Source organism: Rutilus rutilus (assembly GCF_951802725.1).
Source record: "Rutilus rutilus genome assembly, chromosome: 20".
In the NCBI taxonomy this organism is placed as follows: domain Eukaryota; kingdom Metazoa; phylum Chordata; class Actinopteri; order Cypriniformes; family Leuciscidae; genus Rutilus; species Rutilus rutilus.
Window position 1 is genome coordinate 9,264,161 of NC_140225.1, and position 22,762 is coordinate 9,286,922.

Genomic DNA, 22,762 nt, shown 5'->3' on the forward strand with positions numbered 1-22,762 from the left:
TTACCATTAGTCAACACACCCTTTAAAGGGGCTACATGTAAGAATTTTCATATTGCTTTTTTTATTGCCGATGTGTGAACAGCTTGTACAACGTTCCTAGGTTGTCTATGAAAGCCTATAGACTTATTAAAATATGAAGGACTCGGGATGTTTTTGCCGGGAAAATCAAAAGGATGTGTTTACGTGAGCTCCAGGGAGCCTCTCAGTGTTGGGTGTAATGCATTACTAAGCAATTAATTTAAATAATACATTTAACGTCTAATGTTTATTTATTTGAAGGAATTAAGAGAGCAGTTTCATATCTCTCCTTGTACTGTTCAACTGGTCGAGGTTGATTTGGGATTTAGAAAGTTATTCGATTACTGTACTAATAACTCTCCCTAAAAGTATTGCATTACGTGTTACGCTGTTGAAGATGTAATTCGTAGTAATTACTTTTTTAGAGTAACTTACCTAACACAGGTTTTATGACAAATGAAACGAATGCTTATACAAACCATGATAATGCCGAACGAACTAATCTGTACTACAGTCATGCAAAGAAAATTAATAACTTCTAGGTAGGGTTAGGTTTAGGGGTAGGGCTACATTTTTAGACAGGAATGTTGTTCCAGGATCAACAAAATATGTTGATCCAGGAACATGTCTTACTTGGCAAGATAAGGGTGACCGTACATTCATACCTTTGCTTCCAGGCACTCTGTTGGCATTGTGTACCGATGGAGGTGTGGAGGAAGGTGTGTGTTGGCCCTCTGACGGATGGGTGGCGCTGGTGGGTTCAAGTTCACCCCTATTGGATGAGAAAACCAGGTCCAGAGAGGGAAGTTTCAGCATGCACTCCACTCGAGACATGGGGAGACAACTGAACCGGATCTGAGATGGCTGAGGAACAAACACAATGAAATTAACAGACCGCTTTGAGATGGTCACCAATGAGTACAAATGGAGGAACGCTGATATACCTGCACCCGGACGTAAACTACCACATCCACAGGGAAGGAGGAGTATGAATTTCCAGCAGAAGACACAAGAGACACCTGAGACTCCTCCAAAGGATCCACAGAATCAAAGTGACCAACATCCTCCTCAGGAACATTGAGGGCTACACGAACACACACACACACACACACACACACACACATATATTAATATCAGCATAAAGTATACACACAAAAACCTCACAGAATTGTGATTTTATCATATGTTATTCAAGTGACAAATGATAAATCTGAAACCACACTTACTGTAGTTCCTGTCGACTGGTGTGATGGGAATTGTCTCCAGCGCTTTCTCCAGGAAGTCCAGCAGACATGGGCTGATGACCATTTCCTCTGGCAATGTCTGTAGGGCTACCCATGCATACAGCTTAGCCATCTTCACCCCTACACTCGGCTTCCCTTTAGCTGCGCACACACACACACACACACACAAAGTTGAGAAAAATCCTTCTTTGCTGACAATTTATCATGCAATGAAAGCAAAATATGCAACCATTTGGCACCTAATTCACCTCCAGCATGCAATATGCATGAAGCACAACAGAGCAGCCAAAAAACCCAAGAATTGTTTAACACAAGCATAAAATGCAATTACGGTAATAGAAAATGATTTAAAATCAAAGGCAATCAATAGTTAGCAATCAATGGATAGTAGTGTCTAGATATCATCACCTGCTTTCATTATATGGAAAAGAGAAGCTTGAACATCAACCTAAACTCCATTTTGTGTTGAGCTCGGAGCAACATGAGGCTGAGTAAATGGCAAGATATTTGTAATTTTTCTGTGAACGTGTGATAGTGAGTGATGCTTGTTTCCTTAATATTTATGTACATTTATTCATTTAGAAGATGCTCTTATCCAAAGTGACTACTGAGGTTATACTGCTATGCACTATACATATCATATACTATGATTTATTGAGTAAAATTGTTGCCAATAATATTATATTAACAACTAATAATGTAAGCTTGTCTCAAACCAAGCAATGTCACATCAGCATTAAAAACAACACAGAACCACAGCCGAAAAAAGATCCTGCCGAGTGGCAACTGTGAACACTGTTCCTAGATAGTCATGCGCTACAGCTGAGCTCAGAGCTGTGGGCTCCAGTGCAGAGATGAGGCTAAGCGCATGCAGGAAGCCATCGGCAGAGGACGACAGATGAACAGAGTGTGTACCTGAAGGGAGAGGAGGGGGTGGGGGAGGGGGAGGGAGGAGTGTGTGAGTCTTTCCAGGGCCTGAGGCTGGTGGTGCGGGTGAGTCTCTCATACCATACAGTTTGGACTCTTTGGAAAGGGTTCTGGGAAGGGAAGATCCACGCGAGGCAATGGGCGACTCCGTCTTCAGCATTTTAGAGTTGTAATGTAGCTGTAAACAGACAGAGAGGGGAAAATGAGTGCTACAGTTAACCAATCATAAAAAGTGTACATTACTGCATCCATTTAGGTTTACTGCTGTTTTACATTTGTAAGATGTTTTATTACAGCGGTTGAGCATTGTAACCCATCAGACACTTTGGTTTCATAAATCCAAGTGCAAATCAGATGCATTGAAATAGATCTATAGGGCTATGAGTGTATTTGAGCGGGTTTTATGTGGTGGCACACCCAAAACTTAAGTCTCAGGTTGAAAAATTGTAGCTGAAATCCTTCTGTGTGCAATCGGCTTTACTTAAACCATATCATTAGATCCACTGCAGACCTTAACATCCACTCCAGGGATGTAGAAGACAGTGGTCTCAATGTCACTGGTCTTGCTCTGCAGAGAGGTAGGTACTCGCTTAGCATTCAGCAGATGAGAACTGGAGCCTAAACTGTGCTGCAGCTTTCGCTTCTTAGGAGGAGAGTCCTGATCCAGACTCCTCGAGCTCCGCTCACAACTCCTAAACAACAGAGAGACATTTCAGACACACAGAAACGCTTTACAGCTCTGATCGAGATTAAATCCAGAAGAATAGAGCTCTGAATGGATGATGTTTTCTTGTAGGCCAAAACCTGGAAACGTGTTAGCATTTAAGCACTTACAGTTCCTAAAGTCAATGGGTTTTTTGGTTAAATGCGTGATATAAGGTCTGTGGTTAACACAAGCTCAAGATATTATCAAGTTTTATTCTACAACATTAAAATTCACAAGGGGGTATTACTGGTGTATTTTAAGCTTTTACTCATCTTGAAAAAGGCAAATGCTGACAAGTGGCTAAATGAGGTTGTTAGGAACATAAAATCATCATGATTATCGTGATTATCGCATTTTCGTGGTTTGAAAAGTCATCATGCCGAACAGGTAAACTCATCTACACACCAGTCCGCTTTCACATCCTCGTTGCTTTTACAACCACGCTATAGCTAACTATTCTAACTCAAAATCAATCTGAAAACGGCTTTTAAATAAACTCTGAGAAGTTTGTCCAAGCTTCAAAATTCATAAATGTAGTGTTTACTTGTAAAGATTATCATGATGAACAAAACATTTCAATCTTTTGTTGGTCAAAAGGTTATCTGCAATAATACAAAAGCCATTGAAAAAAGTCGTATTGGGTTTTTGTTGAGGGAACCAGGATGACACTAACTTCCATGTTGTCCTACAAGAATGTCATTACTGCACCGCTGCACTTCAAAATGTGTGATGTATGGGCATTTTGGGTTGTTTCTTTACCTCCTCACTGCGAGATCTTCATGCTCAGGTGGCTGGGTGCTGGGGTGCAGCACACACTTTCCGCTGTCAATCTCGACACGCACGTCCAGCTCAAAGTCAATGTTCCGTTCAGTGGGCGGAGCTAATCCTCCACGCTGAGGGGGTGTGTTGGGCCAGCGCTCGCTGAATAATGCAGAAAGTGCAGATGATTTCCTCTGAGAGCCCCTGAGAAACACAAATATATAGACCATCAGTTTAGGGAGCGCGTAATTGTGTTTGTCGAGTGTTTGCATGCGCTGTGTTTAACGCACCCTGGTCTGCGATAATAGCTGTGCGGCCTTTCCCTATCAAACTCGTCATCTTTGTCCGAGTCCTCTGATGAAGTCGAGGAGAGGTCGTCCCGCCGACTGTCATCAGGCTGGAAGGTAATGGTTCGTGAAAAGACTGCTGGTGTGCCAGGGGCACTGAACACTGAGCATGATGGGTAATGGGCAGGATCATCAGTGGTGACAGACAACAGGTCCACCTCTGTCTCCTCCGGGAACTTCAACAATCAGTGAAAGCCAACAGTCAGGAGATCTGTCTATGCATCTATCCATCTAATCATTCGTTTCTCTTCTAAAGGATTTACGTCTCTTCAACTAAGCAAGTGTTGACATATCCAGGTCACATTTCACCCAAAAATAAATGGAGAAATAATAAGAAAAGTTTTATGCTTTAAATTTGTTTAATTTAAATGATTAAATTAGGCTAAAGTTCTTTCCATGAGTATGGAAAGAAAATACTATTGAAGTAAAAGAGTCTCATCAACTGTTTGTTTACTGACATTCTTTAAAATGTCTGAAGATATTTGAATATTCATACAGGTTTGGGAAAACCTGAGGGTGAGTAAATGATGACAGAATTTTCAATTTTCTTTAGGTAAGTAAAGTGTTACCTTTTGTACACAAAATAGTATAGAATTTAAATTATCAGCCAATTTTCGGTCATCAAAATAATTACTGGATATTGGTATCGGACAGAATTTTAAGATCTGGCCATCTCGACATTTTACTTTTGAATTTGTAATTATCATTATACTCAATGGCAATTCTAATTGCTGCAATACAGAAATATGACTTATTACATACTATAACACAATAACACTTAACTGACTGTTGTGGAAATACCATACAGATGCAAAAATCGGTCCTAAAACTAGGCTTCATGTTACAATTTCTATTACTTTTTATGTGACTTTGTGGTGAAATATAACCCTGACATGTCTAAAAGCTCAATGGGCACTAAGCTATTCTATCGGGTCAATATATTAGATTAATGCTAATTTAAGTTTGCAACTTGATCTACCATACAAAATAGAAATCCCTTTATCCAACTGCCTAACATTTACAAATCATCTCAATTAATCTATCTATCTATCTATCTATCTATCTATCTATCTATCTATCTATCTATCTATCTATCTATCTATCTATCTATCTATCTATCTATCTATCTATCTATCTATCTATCTATCTATCTATCCATCCATCCATCTATCCATCCATTCATTATTCTGTCCCTGTATCTGTTAATGTGCTCAAAACCTAAACTGGTCTGATTCTGACTCATATTCAAACTGAATCTGTTGGCTGATAGCTCATAACCAGTGAGCACTTTGGAGAAAGCTTTTCCTTTTCCCAATTCATGCTTTCCACTAAGACCCAGCGGAGGAGAGAGGGATGAGACATAAGAAGATGAAAAGATGGACAGATGACAAGACATCATGAGCAATGCAATGAACTAAGATCAAGTTCTAGACATGCTGAGGAAACAAGAGCTGATTAGTTAATACAAACACAGCACAAGAGCAGCTTCAACATGTGGAGCGAGGGAGTGTGTGAATCAATGTGTGAGTAGAGAGATCAAGAGAAAATAAGAACACTTTCCAAACTAAGATCCAAAAAGGCTAACACCATTTGATTGAGAAAGATGATTTTTGATCGAGTTTTGAAAAGCAGTTTTGATTTAGCACAAGAAGATTTTCATGCAGAGATTCAGAGGTGATTTTAAGAATTTGATTTGATTTGATTTGATCGGTTTTCTCTGGTACCTTAAATACAGAGCCATCTGGACTGGGGATTAGGTTTGGGGTTTCCATCTTAAACACAAAAACCCATCCATAAATAAAACCGGTATACTGAGCTATTCAGTGCATGATCATACGTGTTCAGCATATTATGTGTATACTATACATGTGGCTTTTATAAAGTCAAGAGTGAAGTACTTGCAGGTGAAACTATAAAACCACTGAGTGTGAAGTGTGTCTTTCCAAGTTCACAACCGTAATTTATTTGTATTTTTTTATGTTTATGCTCACCAAATTGGTGATCAAAAAAATGTATCATCAAAAATTCTGTAATATTTTAAAAAGTGAAAACTGTTTTGTATGCAGATTTGGTCCTCAAGAAACATTTCTTATTATTATCAAAAGATGAAAACAGTTGAGCTTAATATTTTTGTGGAAACCATAATAAATGTTTTCAGGACTTGATGAATAAAAAGTAAAAAAAAAAAAAAAACAGCATTTATTTGAAATAGAACTGTTTTCTAACATTAGAAATGTTTTTTTTACTTCAATTTAATGCATCCTTGCTGAATAAAAGTATAATTTTTGAATGGTAGTGTATATCAAAAGCAAAGCTTTATTCAACTTTACAGCTCCGTTGACATGTAAACAATGAACAGGAAGATGGAACATTAAGGTGCGTTCACGCCATGTCGTAATTACCACAACGATTCTGAACTCTAAAAAGCCTTCATGTGCTTGTAGAATTAGCAATTTTCTGAGAGCTACGACTTGTACCATGGGGCCGCTGTACCACCTGACCACTGCAGATTAAAGGTGTGTTTGGTTTAAAGCGCCGCTGTTCAGATCGATCGCTATACGACATCAAAGAACCGCGAGAGCAATTCAAAAACAAACAAGCACTTTTTTTAATGGTGATTACGACATGGTGTGAATGCAGCATTAGAATGACGACAAAAAGATGAATAAAGCATTTCAAATAAACAAAGTCAGACATTTCAGAGTCAGACACACACAGATGTATGCATGCACACTACCGTGTCGATGTTGAAGGTAACCCTTGGTGCTGGAGATGATGCATCCACTTTGATATCGGGCAGGTCATCCCTTTAGAGAGACAAAATGAAAGAAAGTAAGGATTTGTAACTGAAAGATATTAACCCATCTGCAAATAACTGTGAGTGTTTGCATGTGTGAGTGTGAGTGAGTGTGTACCTGGGTCTATCCGACCTCTTCATTGCTGGTCTGCCTGTTGTTGAGATGCTCTTTGACCTGCTGTTGCTGTAGCTGGGCTTGTACCCTAAACCCCATTTATCTTTCAAAGATGCAGCCTAAACAAAGCATAACCATTTCATCTCTACCAGATTTACAGTGTATAATCAATAAGCAGTAATAAAGCTGAATCAAAGCGATTCTTACCCGCATGCTGGAGCGCCGCAGCTTCTTGCGCACATCTCGGCGGATATCATTGACAGCGACAGATTCCAACTGTTGGTAGCGCTGGATTTCCTGGTTAATAGTGCTTTCACTTGCACCCAGTTTCCTTAGAGAAAAGAAAAAAACAATAGAATAATAGGGATTTATTTTAGGCAGAAGCCAATTAATTGAGGTATTTTGGTTCTTAATGTTAGGCTGACATTACTTGAGATCGTCAATGACTTTGGCCTGCTCATTGAGTTCTCTAATGTCCACCAGGCGCTTGGAGAACTTTCGTCCACGAGCGTCGATTATCTGATTGCTCATAACTGCCTGCCTCCGCAGGTCAACAGACTCCTGTAAGAGGGAAACTACTGTCAATACAACACATTTAGATGCAAGACATACTTAGGGGTGGGCGGTATGACAAAATCACGGTATGAGCGATTCAGAAATGTTATACACCACTTCATATATTTTTTGACAAATATTTAAAGCATACATTAACACTTCTGTTCAAATGTTTGTTGTCTGTACGATTTTTAAATGTTTTTGAAAAAAGTCTCTTATTCGCACTAAGGCTGCATTTATTTGATCAAAACAATGCAGTAAATACAGTAATATTGTGATATATTACTACAGTTAGACAATATTAGATTTCTATTTTGAATAAATGCTGGTTTTAACTTTTTATTAATCAAAGAATCCTGGAAAAAGTATCACAGGTTCCAAAAAAAAAACATTAAAAAATAAATAAATTAAGCAGCAGTTTCCAGCATTGATAATAAATCAGCATATTAGAATGATTTCTGAAGGATCATGTGACACTGAAGATTGGAGTAATGGCTGATGAAAAATCATCTTTGCATCACAGAAATAAATTATATTTTAAAGTATATTAAAATAGAATTTTAAATTGTACTAATATTTTTACAATATTACAGTTTTTCTGTATTTTTGATCAAATAAATGCAGGCTTGATGAGCATAAGAAACTTCTTTAAAAAAATAAAAAATAAAAAATAGTAATGTTTCCAAAATTTTGATCGGTTCTGAATGGTATATCATGACCTTCTGGCATATTTCAACAGTCGCACAGTTTTTTACCATCATTCTGCCCAGCCCTAGGCACAGTCATGCATAAGAATCTATTCCAAAATCACACAGAATATTAAACACCGTCAAAACAAGTGTGGATCATTGCAGACAAACAAAATCAAAACACCACCCCAAAAAAAAACTGATTACTGAAGCAAAGACAATTCATGAGAAATGCATCCTTTGGAAATGCGAAATGAGAAGATGTGACTGGCCACTCATTTCTCATGGAAAGGAATCAGGTGAGACTAAAAAGCAGCAGGAAACCGTATACTCCAGACTCGCTCAACATATTTCAGTTGCTCAAAACCAAGAGTTCTAGGCACAATTCAGCAAGGTTTTGAGCAATTTGACTAATCTTAAAAGAAACTTTCACCCTGAGAGTAGGAACAATATGGAGAGAAAGGATGTGACAGAGAAACAGAGAGGATTGAAAAGCAAACTGGAGCTCTAATGTACATACACAGCCCCAGGACAGGGGTCTGGGATTTCTAGTTCGTTCTGCATTGGCTGAGGATGGCAGGCGAACACTTCTCGACTTTAGCCGAGTGATTGTGGATGATGGAGAAATATTACGACACTCAGAAGGTGAGAGGGGAGGGGGGCTGGGGCTAATGCCCAGAATGCTGTTCACCAGCCGCTTCCTGAACGAAAGTCTGGGGCTGAGATCACCTTCAGGACACTGCAAACATGGGCCGGTTTAAAACAAACACAGACACACACTACTACATAGACATTGAGAACAAATACTAAGAAGAACCTTCACATAGCTTGTTTTGAACACAAAAATGACATTAATATCCAAACAATAAAATAAAAGAAACAGACAATGTCAATTAAAAATAGAAAAATAGCCCCAAACACTTTACAATGACAATAAAGGTGAGCCAACAAATGTTAGTGACATAAAAAATGTGAGCTCTGACCATGTGTATGGGGGGAGACATGCCATCACTCTCGTCCTCGTCTGACAGGTCAGCCATGTTGACCGAGTTGAGGTCTGTGATGTCATCGGTGTCCTCTTCACCGGTCAGAGATGTGAGTGTGTTACCCAGAGCATTCAGACGCTTGCCGATGTTGGGATCCATGTGCACATCGATACCACACATCTTCCACAAGACATTAAGGGTCCACGTCCCTGCGCTGCTGCTCTCTGGAGAATTGAATGGTTTTGTTATTGGATACAGACAAAAAGTCAAATATGAAGTCAGCATTAAATCAACACTGACAACGTTTACTTTGATAAAATGGCCACATGAAGACCATGCATTAAGAATGTACACTCCCTTTCAAGAGATTGGGGTCAGTCAGTTTTTTAAAGTATGTACGTAATTTTCCATCAGGTCTAAAATATAAACGCTTATAATAGGCGTTTAAAAACCCGCTTTGGAAGAAATTAGGATGTAGTGACTCAATTAAATTGATCAATAAAAGTGACAGAATTTGCTTTGTAACATTATTAATGCTTATTAAACATTAGATTTTTTGCAATTTCTATTCAACAAAGAATTCTGAAAATGTTTTTCACAAAAATATAAGGCAGCATTGTTTAACTGTTTTCAACATTGAAAAAAATATTAAGAAAAGTTTCTTGAGCACCAAATCAACATATTACAAGGATCATGTGACACTGAAGACTGGGGTAATTCTGCTGAAAATTCAGCTTTCCATCTCAAGAATATATATATATTTTAAATATATTAAACCGTTATTTTAAATTGTAATAATATTTCATAATATTACTGTTTTACTGTATTTTTAGCAAATAAAAATAGCATTGGAGAGCATATGAGAGTTCTTTCAAAAACATTAAACAATTTTACCAACCCCAAACTTTTGAACAGCAGTGTATGCAAAAGTGTCCTTTTATCATTTTTATTGTTGATTTTTTTTGTTTGTTGAATAGACCAAGTAAAATTAATTCAGAAGATCATTTCACACATACCTGCAGAGGCCTGGCCTGTTGTTCTGGAACAAACTTCATAAGTACCATCAGGGACAACACCTGAAAAGCCACATTGAGTCTTTGAAGAATCAGGGGAGCGTAATAGGGCCAAAAATAGATACAACACATTTACATTGAGTGTTACTCACAGGCATTCATGACCAGTTCTCCTCTGATCTCAGGTTTCCAGTCATCCCAAGTTGTCTCAAAACCCTCAGCAAATCGAATGCAAAAGTTTTTAAAATGTCCTTTGCTGACCAGAGACTCGGAGGAACAGGCTGTTATTAGCGTACTCTCGATGGTTAACACCAGTGCTGAGCCAGTGTCGAAATCAATACTGTGATTGGCCTAATGTACAACAGGAAACAGTAACAAACATTTAACATCAATCATTCAAACAATTCATGTGCAAGAGTGAAATACAAGACAGGCAGTACTTTATACAGTTTAAGGCCAATCGCAATTGGTTCACACCAATCTGGGCTGCGTATCTCAAAAGCATCGTAAGCTAAGTTGGTCGTAGAGACCACTGGTGGCAATGGTTCTACGATCTACTTAGGCCTACAATGCTTTTGAGAAACACAGCCCTGAGTTTAAACATAAAAAGAATGATAAATAGATGCATCAGTGAGGATCCACCTGTGTAGAGTTGGTGATAGGTAGGCAGATGCCCAGGTCATTGACAGTGAGCTGTAGAAAGAGAGTGCTGAAGGCCTGGGCGCTGGTCTGCTGTATTGCTGGCAGTTTGTCTACCACTTCTTTTGTGGCCATATGAATGTCCGAGTTGAGAGCCAAGCGTTGTTCCTTCCAGTTATCATAGGCAGCCTTATAGTTCAGCCAGAACAGCACAGCTAAAAAAAAAAAAAAAAGACATACAAATACGCAATTACAAACCCCAAAAAATTCCCCAATGGACACATGAAAAAAAAAAACAAGGTAAGTGTGGACTGACCTCTGTCAAATGCCACTGGTTGAGCAAAAACAATAGGACGGTTGAGGGTGATCAGGACGGCCTCTTTGTTAGAGCTGCCACTGATCTCCTCCTGCAGAGCATTGCGCAAACCGATTCGAGTGCGGAAGTACGCCACCTGGTGGAAATCTGACCCCGCCTCCTCATACACCTGCAAGAGAACGTGTTATAACACTCTCATGCATCCACAAGAAAACTTTATATGACAATAATGAATAACAGAGCATGAAGAAACGCTAATTTCTGTAACAGTGGCTACCTGATGTTTGACGATTTGCCCCAAAGCCAAGTTGAGATCCACTTGACATTTCCCAAAAAGCTTCAGGTAGTTACTTCCTGTGGGAGTAGTCTTGCACTGAACCCGATTGGACAGTTCAAGTTCAATCCAGCCCGTTTCAAAGCGCACCGCCCTCATTGAAGGAGTGGTGGCCGTCATTTGAATCCCCTACAAAAGAGAAACATTCAAAACGTCTGCAGAATTCACCATATAAATACATCATTTAAAGAAGTCCAAACCTTAAACGTCAGATTTAGAGAGTAAAGCAGGATTTTAGGTTTGTCGCCATCTGTTGACACATCGTGTTCATTCCACAGTGGTATTGGTTGTTCCCCTCCTACAGAAACACACGCATTTCATACAGCTGGTCAAGTAAAAGAATCAACAACAACAAAAATTGCATAACAAAAACTAAAATAAATTCAAATTAAATAGATGGAAAAAGTTCTCCATTTATGCTACTTGTTCTTCAACACACATACCTGACACTTTCTGGATGACCTCATTGACCTCCTTCATGAAGACCTTTTGTAAGAAGACTAGGTGGTTGAGCAAATCTGTGGTCAAGTTGTGTTCGAAAGATCCAATCTAAAAATGAAGAAAAAAAATTCAAAAATGCTCTATTTCAACCATATGCATCCATCTGTAATGCTGGAACAAACTGATAATCAAGCACAGCATTTAGAACAATTTCTCATTGAAAGGTCAACGACACACCTCAGCTACACAGCGCAAGTAATTTCCCTGCAGATAGTTGCTGTATTCTGGGGCCCAGGCTGTGTCGCTGTGGCCCTCGTGCTCCTGTATAATGTACTGTCCTGACATGGTGACGGGAGGCAGATTTAGGCTGGCAGTGGGGGGCATGGCCGACACGTCCACAGGGGAAACCTTTGACTGGAAACACAGCTTATGATTGGGCAGTTCGAAAGTAAAACGCGTCTGAGCACCTGTGAGAGGGAGACAGCAAAACGTTAATCATTTTTAATTGTTGCATCGGTGTTTTCCAGTGCATTATGGAATAAATTAGCAATTCGCTTGTGGAATTGTGGGTACCAGTCATGCCATGGCTTTTCATGCGACCCATCTTGTATTCTGCTTTAAGAGAGGGCAATAGGGCGGCGCCAATAGTGATCCCATCAAGCATAGCGCTGAATTTCAACACGATTGGCTTCTTCTCCAGTCCCTCGGGCAGCTGAGGAAACTCACTGGCCTCCACTGGAGTTTGATTGACACTCACTTCAGAGGGCTGCGGAGTTGGCGTCTCTTCTCGGTTGGGAGGAGGGCTGATGAAAACAGGAAACCGATTTAAATTTAATATCGGCGACAAACAAAAGCCACATTTAATATCGGCGACAACAGGAGTTGTGAAAAGAAAGTGCCAGAGGTGTGCCTCACATGTTGGAGGGCTGACGGATGAGGTCTGAAATCTGTTTTGAGAGCTGATGGGAGCTGCGGACCATCATGCTGTGCAGCGTTGCAGGATGTTGCGGGATGTTGATGAAGATAGCACCCACTTTAAATACTGCAGCATTATTGGTCTTCAGCCCACGCTGCGCACTATATAAAGCCTGGGACTTTGCGATGTTACACTTCACCACAGTCCTAATATACAAATACACACAAACAAAAGGAAACTTACTCCAAATGCTCACTTTGAAATCACAGCCTGCATGTTACACCGAGCAGTCACATAAAACAATGTCTGTGAAATGTATAGACAGACTTTGGCAAAATGTACAAGTGAAATGTTCATGTGGCTGGAAACGAGGCCTTGTGGATATGGGAACTGCAACGAGAGAAAGATCTAGATGGATTAATAGAAAAGAGGAACGGGAGAGTTTCAGCTCCTGATAGCTTGACCATGGACTGTCCACCTTATTCATACTGCACAGAAAAATCACAAAATTGGCAAACACTTGTCAAAATGACAAGCTCCAATCAGATTGCCTGACACATATGCAATTACATCCACCGGGCTGCTGCAATGAGCGCATTTGAGGAGGAACTAATCACTGGATTTGACAGCTTTTCCCAGGTTTGAAGCATCAAGTATTAAAAGATATTAAAAGACTTTTGTATGAGGCACGTAGCAGCACATGAACTCAATATCCACGAGCAAAACTTTATAATCGGTTTTCTGTTCTGAGTTCTGAGTTTGTGAAATACTCTGTATTATTACATTTGGAAGAACAGGGTAAAAAATTTCCAGTCAAGTGAAGTTCTATTATGGGATTATGAGCGCATTAAGTGGGCAGATCTTGGTCAGAATAACCTGTGAAGTGGTCCAGACTTCATGCCGATAGTAAAAAGCCTTTCTCAGTGACACTAGGTAGTAGAAAACCATTCATATAACCCACTGACAGCATTAATAAATATGATTTGAAAAATAGTGTTATGAGGATGTTAAGATTTCACTGACCACTGTCTGAAGAAGCCTTTATAGTTAGAAAGGGTATGAAATGTTATGATAGTAAGAGTGAACACCATGTGTCATATGATTGACATATGGAAGGACTGTGATATCCAAATATTATGGAGATGTTATGAATGGTAATGGAGAAAAGGACAAGGTTACTGAGGAAACTTAGACATACAGGAACTCCTGCTTGGTTGTGCTGGTAGGTGAGGTTGGAAAATCCTCTAGTCTGCCAGCGAGAGAGGCAGAAAAAAAAAAAAAAAAGACAGATAGAGAGAACAGAGGAGAGTAGAGAGGAGGAAGATAGAAGAGGGGAAGTTATCCACAGAAAACATTTCAAAACTGTCACATATGCTGTGATAAATCTGTACTCTTAGAAATACATTTGAAAGAGAGACCATCAGAACAAAAACAGATCCAAGAATGACTTCAAACTATTTTAAAATATGACAATAGGAGAGAATATGCTAGGAGTAAATTGCATTTAAAATCCAGATTCAGACGTTGCAGTACAAAAGCTGCATGGCTGAAACTGGAAATGTTTTTTCCATTTCCTGAAGCTAAGGTGTTGTGGGTCGTTCCCAGGGTGCAGTTTTGAAATTCTTTAGTTTTTGATTGTTTTTAGTTTGCTGTCATGTGGTTGCTAAAAACATGGTCAACTCTCTATGACAATCTAGTCTCTAAATACACTATTATTCAAGGTTTGGAACTAATAAAATACATTAATAGTTTACAGTATATAGCAAGCATCCATTTCTATTTCAAATTAATGCTTGATGCATGACAATAAATGAATCAAAACAAACAAAAAATTCAGCTTTGCCATCATAGGGATAAATCACATTTTCAAATGCTAAATGCAGCCTTGGTGAGCATTAGAGATTTTTCATTCATAAAATATATCCATATCTTACCGACCTCAAACTTTTTAACCGTAGTAACTTTGTTCCCTCATTCAGCGAAAGTATATGAGGTCCTGAATTATGTACAATTTAGTATTTAGTCCGTAAGTTGATTTGTCAGACCGATCAAATAAACAGAACAAATATTAAGGCTCCACAGAGATACGTTTACATTCTTTAGGAAAGTCAACCTGCCAACAGCTTAAAGTGTATTGCATGTGAAACTGGAATTAGAAATAAAGTTTAACTAATTTTTCTTTTTACAATTATTTCGATGGTCCAATTTTCACCTTCTACTAAATATGAGTAACTCTGCAACTACATATCAACTAACTCTCATTAGGGTATTAGTAGACTGTTATCAAAATAAAGTGTTAGCAGATATTAAGCAGACAGTCAAACAATATTTTAATGACTGGTAATTGAAATGTAGTTGTAAAGTTACTTGTAGTTAGAAAAATGTCTAAAGTGGACCATCAAAATAAAGTGTAACCGAAAAATTACACTTCAAGGTGGACAATGATAATTGATAGAGCATTCAATAGGTCTTAAAGCCTGGTGTTAAGGGAACTACTGACTGTATATCTGGTGAGATTCCTTCCAGAAGCACAATGTTCACACATCCGATATGGGCCGAGGCACAGGTCTCAGTCATCTTCTGATGGAGAATGTCTACAGCAAGAGAACAGGAATTACAGGATATTTCATCTGCAAGGTTTTAGTTGGTGAATAAGATATTTTAATATTTTAAAGTGTGTGAATGCTGTTTGCATTACCCTTCATTTTCTCCTTTAAAGTAAAACTGCCATGTATTTTCTTAAGCTCTGCCTCCATGGTTAGTCCTCCAATGTCTGCTTCCAGATGTGTGCGGTTCACCATGCCAACGCCAAACACGATCAGCGTCACATGCTGGGGCTCGGAGCTTACCAAACTCCGCCGACGACCCATCCGACTGGGCGGCGTCTCGCCCTCCGATTCAAACACCAATCGACATGGAGGATCCGCAGGGCTCCTCCCACCCTCTGAATAGCAAAAATAAACAGTTGAAAAGGCAAATTTGGGCAAAAGCAAAGATTATTATGCTGGCAGATATGTTTGTACCAGTCAGATGCAACGTAAGATGCTAACATGACATTATTTTTACGGCAATGTATGAGACAGTGTTTCCTCTCTCTAAATATCATTACCACAAAATCTTTTTACCATAATGTATAATCAAATAATGACATATTTAAACTGTAAAGTATTTATACATCATGGTGCAATAATCTGCTGTAGTGTCTTTTAATATACATTTATTGTATTCACCAAGGATGATACTCATTACTGTATCACAGAACAGAAAATTTTATAAGAATCATATTTGAGAATATAGTAAAATTAAAATCATAATTTAATGAATTAATATTTACTCATATTAAATAATACATCACAGATTTTCTTGAAAATAATAGCCAAAAATATATTATTTCATGTTTTTTCTTTAAGAAAATAAAAGCAATTGAAATCAACAGAGCAGGAAGTCCTACCTGAGAGGGCATTGTCTTGGTTCTTCTCCAGGATGCCTGTGGGGTCTGATATGAGCGAGTAGAAATTAAGAAGTTTGTACATGTTCTGCCAGCATTCGGCCGACGGCTCGCTCTGTTCTGACACTGTGATGGAGTCCGAATCATCCATCTGAATGGTCATGTGATCCGCCACATCACGTGAACCTTTCCGCGATACTTTTGACGTTCTTCGCTCTGAACGTCCCAGCGTCCCCCTTCCACGAGGCTCACGATTCCTGGTCAGTGTGTCCAGGCCTGGCCCGACCACGGTGCGTTTGTTCTTCTGAGTGCCCAGTCGAGCAGCTCCGTTCAGGCTCCCACGAGAACTACGGCTGAAATCAGATGAGCGGAATTCTCGATAAGGCCGTGCCTTGGTGGGCGTGGGGGAAGAGGAGCCTGCGGTGTAGCGGTTGAGTTTGATGTCAGTCTGTGTGGCTTTTATGTCATCAATCATTGTGCTGAACTGGTGAATGAGGCGGACCAGGGCCATATCCACATGCTGGCGAATCGCCTGACAAGCGAGGGTAAAATGGCAGTGCACGCTAGCCTGGGGTCTCCGGCTCAGCTCGTGGAAAGACAGCGCACTGGCAGAGGGAGGGGTTGACATGCACTTCTCTAGCACGACTGCATTCAAACTGAAAGTCTCAATCATCAGGGCAGGCTTGAAATCAAGAGGGGGGAGATTTACCATGCCCTGCCTGAAACACAAAAACATACCATACTAAAATGAGAGATATGCAACATTATGACTGCTTGAGTACTCAGTAGTTAAAGTAGACAATTGTTAATTGTGGGACGGCAAGGGAAAAAGAGACCAACTTCCACTTCACCATGGTAAAATTAATGAATAATGATAAATATAGGATCAATTAGGATAAAATAAATGGCCGCCAATACGTTTAAGAGAAAAACAATGTCTAATCAATATAAATATTTATGTAATAATTTTAAAATAATTATTTCACATAGCTATTCATAACCACATATTTTACAGAAATAGTGTTTAGACAATGACATTTTAGTGCAAAAATATTGGTAATTATTGCTCTGCGCTCATAGTTTCAATTAGAACACATCACATCCGGTCAGGCGGTCGCATTCATTCTACCCGCAAAAGATCAAATATTCCAACACGCCGAAAGTTCAAATCAGATCCAAAACTTTGCATATGGTCAGAACTCCACAAAGCTCCCTCACTACTCTACATGTGAAATAAATGGCTTCAGATCATTTGTTTGTAGTAAACAAGTTAGTCATAGTTACTGTCATGGTCAACTCAAAATGAACTTTTTTGTTTTGTGCGCTTATTAACTGGTTATTCATTTTGACAATGTGTTGATAAAGATATACATTTTCAGTTTTTGTAATATTTGAATATTAATTTAATTATTTGTATTAATTTAATAAATAAAAAAAACGATAAAGTTACCCAAATGAAACTCTGAAAGGGGGGGATTACTCTTTCTAGGATATCTCTAGAAAGATAAAAGCTGGCATGGGACATCCGTGTTACCTGTGTGCTCGTTTGTTCTTCCTTTCTTTGCTGGTGTCAGAGTCGACAATGTCAGCTCTCAAACACTCAAGAGTGCCGCTGAAGGATAGGTGCTCCCCAAAATACATCTTGTAACTGAGTGGAGGAGCATCCTGGGGTTGGATACCAATGTGACTCAACAAAGGCTTGAAAACAACCTATATGGATAATCCCAAGAGAGACACACACACACACAAACAGAATGAGAGAGGCAATAACATGTGCATGGTCATAAATAAACAATAACAAATTAATAAGTATTCCTGGTGCACACACCTGTGCATCAGCTAGCTGTACAGCTGCAGGGCACAGATTCGTCTCATCTTGTTCAAGCAGGTCCTCCTGACTTGTGCTGTGCTGGGAGTGTGTGTGCTGAGAGTGTGTGTCCAGTGTATTCTGATCGCTGGACAGTACAGTGTTAAAATCTGATGCAGAAGGAATGGTGGGGAGCACTCCTGTATGTAAAGAGTTAAAGACATTCAGTGCAAAATGAACATACTCCAATAAGTCACTGAGTCACTAATCACAGCATCATGGACAGATATAGATGCATGGTCACACATACAGTCAACAGACTTCATCCTCGTATACTTCTTTCAGTACACTAATCGCTCACCTCCGGTCTGCAGGCTGTTGTGTTGAGAGCGGTTGAGGGGAGAGTCCTGGACATTGCCGCCTGTTCGGTTGCCAACAGCGTTTGACATCCAGTTGTAGAAGCTGACGGAAAACGGCTCCGAAAGAAGAGGGTGTTCCGTTAACACGTCTGCACCCACAAAGTTGCCTACCCAAAAACAAGAGACATTTAGCGTTAACTAGATTTTGAATAGTAGGTGGTTTCCACGGCACAGTGACGTGTTTAATAAGGTGTTCTGAGGGGTTGTTAGCACACTGCTCAAGTCTTTGTCATATACAAGTCAGTAGAAGTAATTTTTTAGGGATGCACATTCCCTAAAACTCATACAGAATATATGCATATATATTCTATATATACACACGATTCAATGTGTGTATATGTGCATCCCTAAAAAAACGACAAAAAAAAAAAAAGAAAGAAAATGTTTTGATTTAAAAAAAAAAAAAAAAAAAAAAAAAATGCACAAAAAGTTATTAAAAAAATTTAATAAAAAATACAAAAATAACAGTTAATTCAAAAGAGTACCTATTACTGAGTGACAGATTTTCTCTATCATTAACTGGTATCAGATACTGGAAATTTAATTCTGCGTGCTTATTTTCCCTATTTTAACATCTGGATTACCGTCATCTAACACTCAAAAGTTATTCTTTAATAACACTAATAATTTATTTTTAATAATTTTAATTTATTACAATAACACTGTTAATTGTAATCTTTAGAAAATCTCAAAATTAATACCCATTTTTCATAATGTACATTAAATAGTGTTAAGCCTAAATTCTCTTTTAACAATTAAACCGGTTGAATTTTTGTTTGTATTTTATTTTTATTTTAGTCTTCAACCCAGTTTGGTTTCTCTGTACTTTTATGGTATTTGACATGCAGACACTCTCTGGGTAGAAAAATAATACTAAAAAAGAAGAAGAAAAAAAAAATCAAACACAATTAGGTTATAGAAATACGCTCTCACAGGAAACACCATATATCAAGAAAATGCATTCGTCTTCCTAGTTCACATTTTAACCCGTCTAATATTAGATTGCAAAAAGCAATAAACTCTGAATGAAGAAAATCATGTACTTGTACGTGTCAGGGAGCTGCTCTTGGCTGCGGTTTGTTCGTTTGCTCGAAGGGGCGTTGCTTCTAGCAGGTTGTGCAGACTGTGGATGCTTCCTGTCAAGTAGCTTAGCAACGATTCTTTCCTAGGGCTGTGATTGGACTGCAGCCCTGCCCGACTGACATGAGCGGGAGAATCAGCTGCTGTATCTCCACTCGTGTAGCTCAGCGACTGGTAAGGGTGGGAACCCTAAAAAAGAAAAAAAAAAAGAAAAAAAAAGGCATTTCGTTTCCAGATCTATCATAAACTTATACACAGTGTCAACAAAACAGATCCACACAAACCTTGATCCTGAGTGCAGACTCATTGTGTGCGTGAGATTTGGACAGTTTTCTCATGATCTCGACTCCAGTCACAGGGGCAGAGTTACCGGTAGGAGCAGGACGACTACATACTCCCTCTAACAGCATTGTATGTTCACTTACAGTGCCTAAAATGCACATAAATAACACAAAATATAGATAAAGCATAATGTTCAAAAAAAGCTCTATAAGATTTCAGATTTAATATAATTACCCGCATCAAACTCAAACTCGGCTCCATCAGCGCTGGTGTCACTCTGTAGGGCAGCACCACTATCCGGCGCCTGTATCTGATCAGGCTCGATGGGGTCTGGCTCTTTGGGCTTAGGAAGCTGATTGGGACGTGGCAAACCAACCGCCTTAAAGCCCTGAGTGACAACTATGAATTTCATCCACTGACGCGCAAGTGCCACCATACCTTTCCTCAGGGTGACCAGAGCAGGCAGTCCATCATTCTAAAAAGATAAAGATGCATACGTAATAAACGATTAGCAAGGAATAATTAACAACAGACAGTTCAAAATAATATCAGTAAAATAAATTATTATTCTGCTTAAGCTGCAGTTACCACTTTAATTTATTGCAATGCATTTTTCATGTTATCTAGCTCAAAAACAAGCCAGGACACCACTGCTAATACAATCTGGAAGAACATGGGGTGAAGTAATTTCAGACTTTACAGCAGTCAATGAACCTGGAAGCCTTGGAATGAGCATCAACCAATCAGAATCAAGAATTCAACAATGCGGTAGTTTAAGAACATTTAATTAATATGCAAATAGGTGCTCTGCAAGCATAAAGACTTACCATGGTGGCCTCTTCTATAATGCTGTAATCGGCCTGCTGCAGGTAGCGATGTAGAATATTGCACAGTAAGCAGGACGGGTTCTCGTGAAGATATCGGGCTCGCTTTGTAACACGGTTATACTTGCTGCGAAATGGAATGTGAATACTCTTTTTCTGTTGGATTGAAGCACACATAAACATGCACGTAAAATTAGGTCGGTTAAGTCCAAACCCTAAAGTCCATGGGTTTCTAACAGTGTAAGTATTAACAAGTCTGACCTCCAGGGCCTCAGTCATAATGCAGCCCATGACCGCGCACACACGTAGTGTGGCTTCCATGTCCAGTTTCTGCAGTGAGGATTTCAGCTGGTCAATGGGAACCAACCACGCACCGACCGCAGGGGTCGCAGTACTCAAGAGATTCAGCTGCCTGCAGACACATTCAACAACACAGAGCTCATTAGCCATACAAATATCCATGATTTCCTTTGAACCAAATCAAAGACTCTGCAGCCAAATATACACTTAGGGCTGAAAATGGGGGGGGGGAGTCCAGGGAGTGAATTTTAAGGGAGGACGGAGTTCCAGTTCAAAATGGAGAGAATTTCCATCTTTTATCGGCATAATAGCCCCCAAGCCCTATGCAAATTACATACATAAATTAAATATAGTGGGATTTTCTGCATCTATATAAAATATGTCCCCAACTAGGGCCCCCAGTAAATCTTAGCCATTTCCCTCACTGTATACATGTATATTCAATATGCATTCTCTCTCAAAACAACTACTAATATGTCAATATAATCCACCCTTTTGAGATTAAATTGGCAAATACCCCTGCACAATTGTTCGTTTTACAAAAAGAGTCAGCCTCGTTAATGAATTGTGCATGTTTTCTTTTTTCCAATATTCTGCGTGTGTATGTTTGATCATTGTAAAGTAAACAAGTGTAAAAACAATTAAAATTGTGTGTACATCTTATTTAAGATTATTACATTTCATTACTTATATATCTGAAATCAGTGGCTTCTGGATAATTTTTTTTTTTTCTATTTTAATATATTTTATAATATTTAATTAATTGTTATTATTAATATTATTATATATTTTTGGCACGTTCTGATATCCAGAAAGCATATGCCATCGGTCACTCTGCTTTCTGGATATCAGAACAATCTGGATATCAGAACTAATTATATAATATATATATATAGTATATTATATAATTAGATTTTTTTTTTTTATATATAAAAATATTCTTTATTTTTACGTGTGTACCTGGACATGGCTGGAGCCTGAGATCGAATGTTGGTTGGCGCAGCAAAGCTGAACCAGATCTCCTTTATAGTCAGCTTCATACTGCTGGAGTCAGGAGGCGGAGGCAAGAGGGGCAGGTCCTTTTTCAGATCATCTGACTCCACTCCCTCATCCTGCACAGACAAACATGAGCGAGAAATAATGTGAGAAACAAAGACCCAAGGAAAGATCTCAAATGGCCATTAACTATAAGTGAACAACATATGAAAACCTGTTCATCAGAGTCTGAATTGTTGTTGGGTTCAGAGGCAGGGCTCTGTCCATCATTGGGCAGGTTATCATCAGATACATCAGTGCTGTAGCCACTTCCTGTCTGAGAACCACTAGAACCGTTTGACTTCGAGACTCCAATCCTGACCCCGTTGTCGGCCTCACCCATCACCCCAAAAGCACTGTAGAGCACGGCCCCGGACTGCCGCCCACCTGAGGAAGATCCAGACATGCATTTCTTACTCCTGAAATACATTGTTGTATTGCTATCTGAAATTCACATCTGTATAATACCTTTGACAGTGAGGTTCTCAATCCCACACTCAAACATAATCCAACCCCATTTCTCAGGACTGGCTCCAGAGCGAGCATGATCAGGGGTGTGTTCTGGGACGTGCTCAGTAGAGATGGAGGGCTCAGTCTCATCCACTAAAACAAAGTCATCAGTTTCTTCCAAACTGAAGAGAACCTTGGACTTTTTGAAAGGAATGGCAGTGATGGCACAAGCCCCAAGGTCTGTTAAAAACATAAATATGGAACAAACTTAATTACAATTCCAAAAGGCATTCAATAAATAAAAACGCACACAAA

The 22,762-nt window shown here is 39.1% G+C and overlaps 1 protein-coding gene across 6 annotated transcripts in view; it reads right to left on the bottom strand.

Moving 5' to 3' along the window:
* kiaa1109 (KIAA1109) overlaps nt 1-22,762 on the bottom strand; it is a 54,690-nt gene that overhangs the window by 8,409 nt on the left and 23,519 nt on the right. For 2 of the 6 annotated variants that reach the window (XM_084391206.1, XM_084391205.1), the window contains exons 35-71: nt 22,466-22,687; nt 22,173-22,384; nt 21,923-22,074; nt 20,924-21,074; nt 20,666-20,818; nt 20,073-20,313; nt 19,841-19,986; nt 19,520-19,745; nt 18,419-18,583; nt 18,079-18,257; nt 17,785-17,960; nt 16,254-16,969; nt 15,501-15,746; nt 15,303-15,396; nt 12,802-13,008; nt 12,460-12,689; nt 12,124-12,353; nt 11,889-11,994; nt 11,646-11,743; nt 11,389-11,574; nt 11,112-11,280; nt 10,799-11,010; nt 10,309-10,507; nt 10,160-10,219; nt 9,141-9,367; nt 7,344-7,474; nt 7,121-7,244; nt 6,917-7,032; nt 6,739-6,808; nt 5,726-5,773; nt 3,945-4,177; nt 3,655-3,858; nt 2,677-2,881; nt 2,178-2,367; nt 1,245-1,403; nt 963-1,102; nt 684-882 (exon numbers count right to left, since the gene is read on the bottom strand). In XM_084391206.1, the coding sequence (XP_084247332.1) occupies nt 684-882; nt 963-1,102; nt 1,245-1,403; nt 2,178-2,367; nt 2,677-2,881; nt 3,655-3,858; nt 3,945-4,177; nt 5,726-5,773; nt 6,739-6,808; nt 6,917-7,032; nt 7,121-7,244; nt 7,344-7,474; nt 9,141-9,367; nt 10,160-10,219; nt 10,309-10,507; nt 10,799-11,010; nt 11,112-11,280; nt 11,389-11,574; nt 11,646-11,743; nt 11,889-11,994; nt 12,124-12,353; nt 12,460-12,689; nt 12,802-13,008; nt 15,303-15,396; nt 15,501-15,746; nt 16,254-16,969; nt 17,785-17,960; nt 18,079-18,257; nt 18,419-18,583; nt 19,520-19,745; nt 19,841-19,986; nt 20,073-20,313; nt 20,666-20,818; nt 20,924-21,074; nt 21,923-22,074; nt 22,173-22,384; nt 22,466-22,687 (6,822 nt within the window). Of the gene's footprint in view, nt 1-683; nt 883-962; nt 1,103-1,244; nt 1,404-2,177; nt 2,368-2,676; nt 2,882-3,654; nt 3,859-3,944; nt 4,178-5,725; nt 5,774-6,738; nt 6,809-6,916; nt 7,033-7,120; nt 7,245-7,343; nt 7,475-8,677; nt 8,897-9,140; nt 9,368-10,159; nt 10,220-10,308; nt 10,508-10,798; nt 11,011-11,111; nt 11,281-11,388; nt 11,575-11,645; nt 11,744-11,888; nt 11,995-12,123; nt 12,354-12,459; nt 12,690-12,801; nt 13,009-15,302; nt 15,397-15,500; nt 15,747-16,253; nt 16,970-17,784; nt 17,961-18,078; nt 18,258-18,418; nt 18,584-19,519; nt 19,746-19,840; nt 19,987-20,072; nt 20,314-20,665; nt 20,819-20,923; nt 21,075-21,922; nt 22,075-22,172; nt 22,385-22,465; nt 22,688-22,762 lie in introns of all 6 variants that reach the window. The other 4 variants (XM_084391209.1, XM_084391208.1, XM_084391207.1 and 1 more) reach the window with 4 other exon arrangements.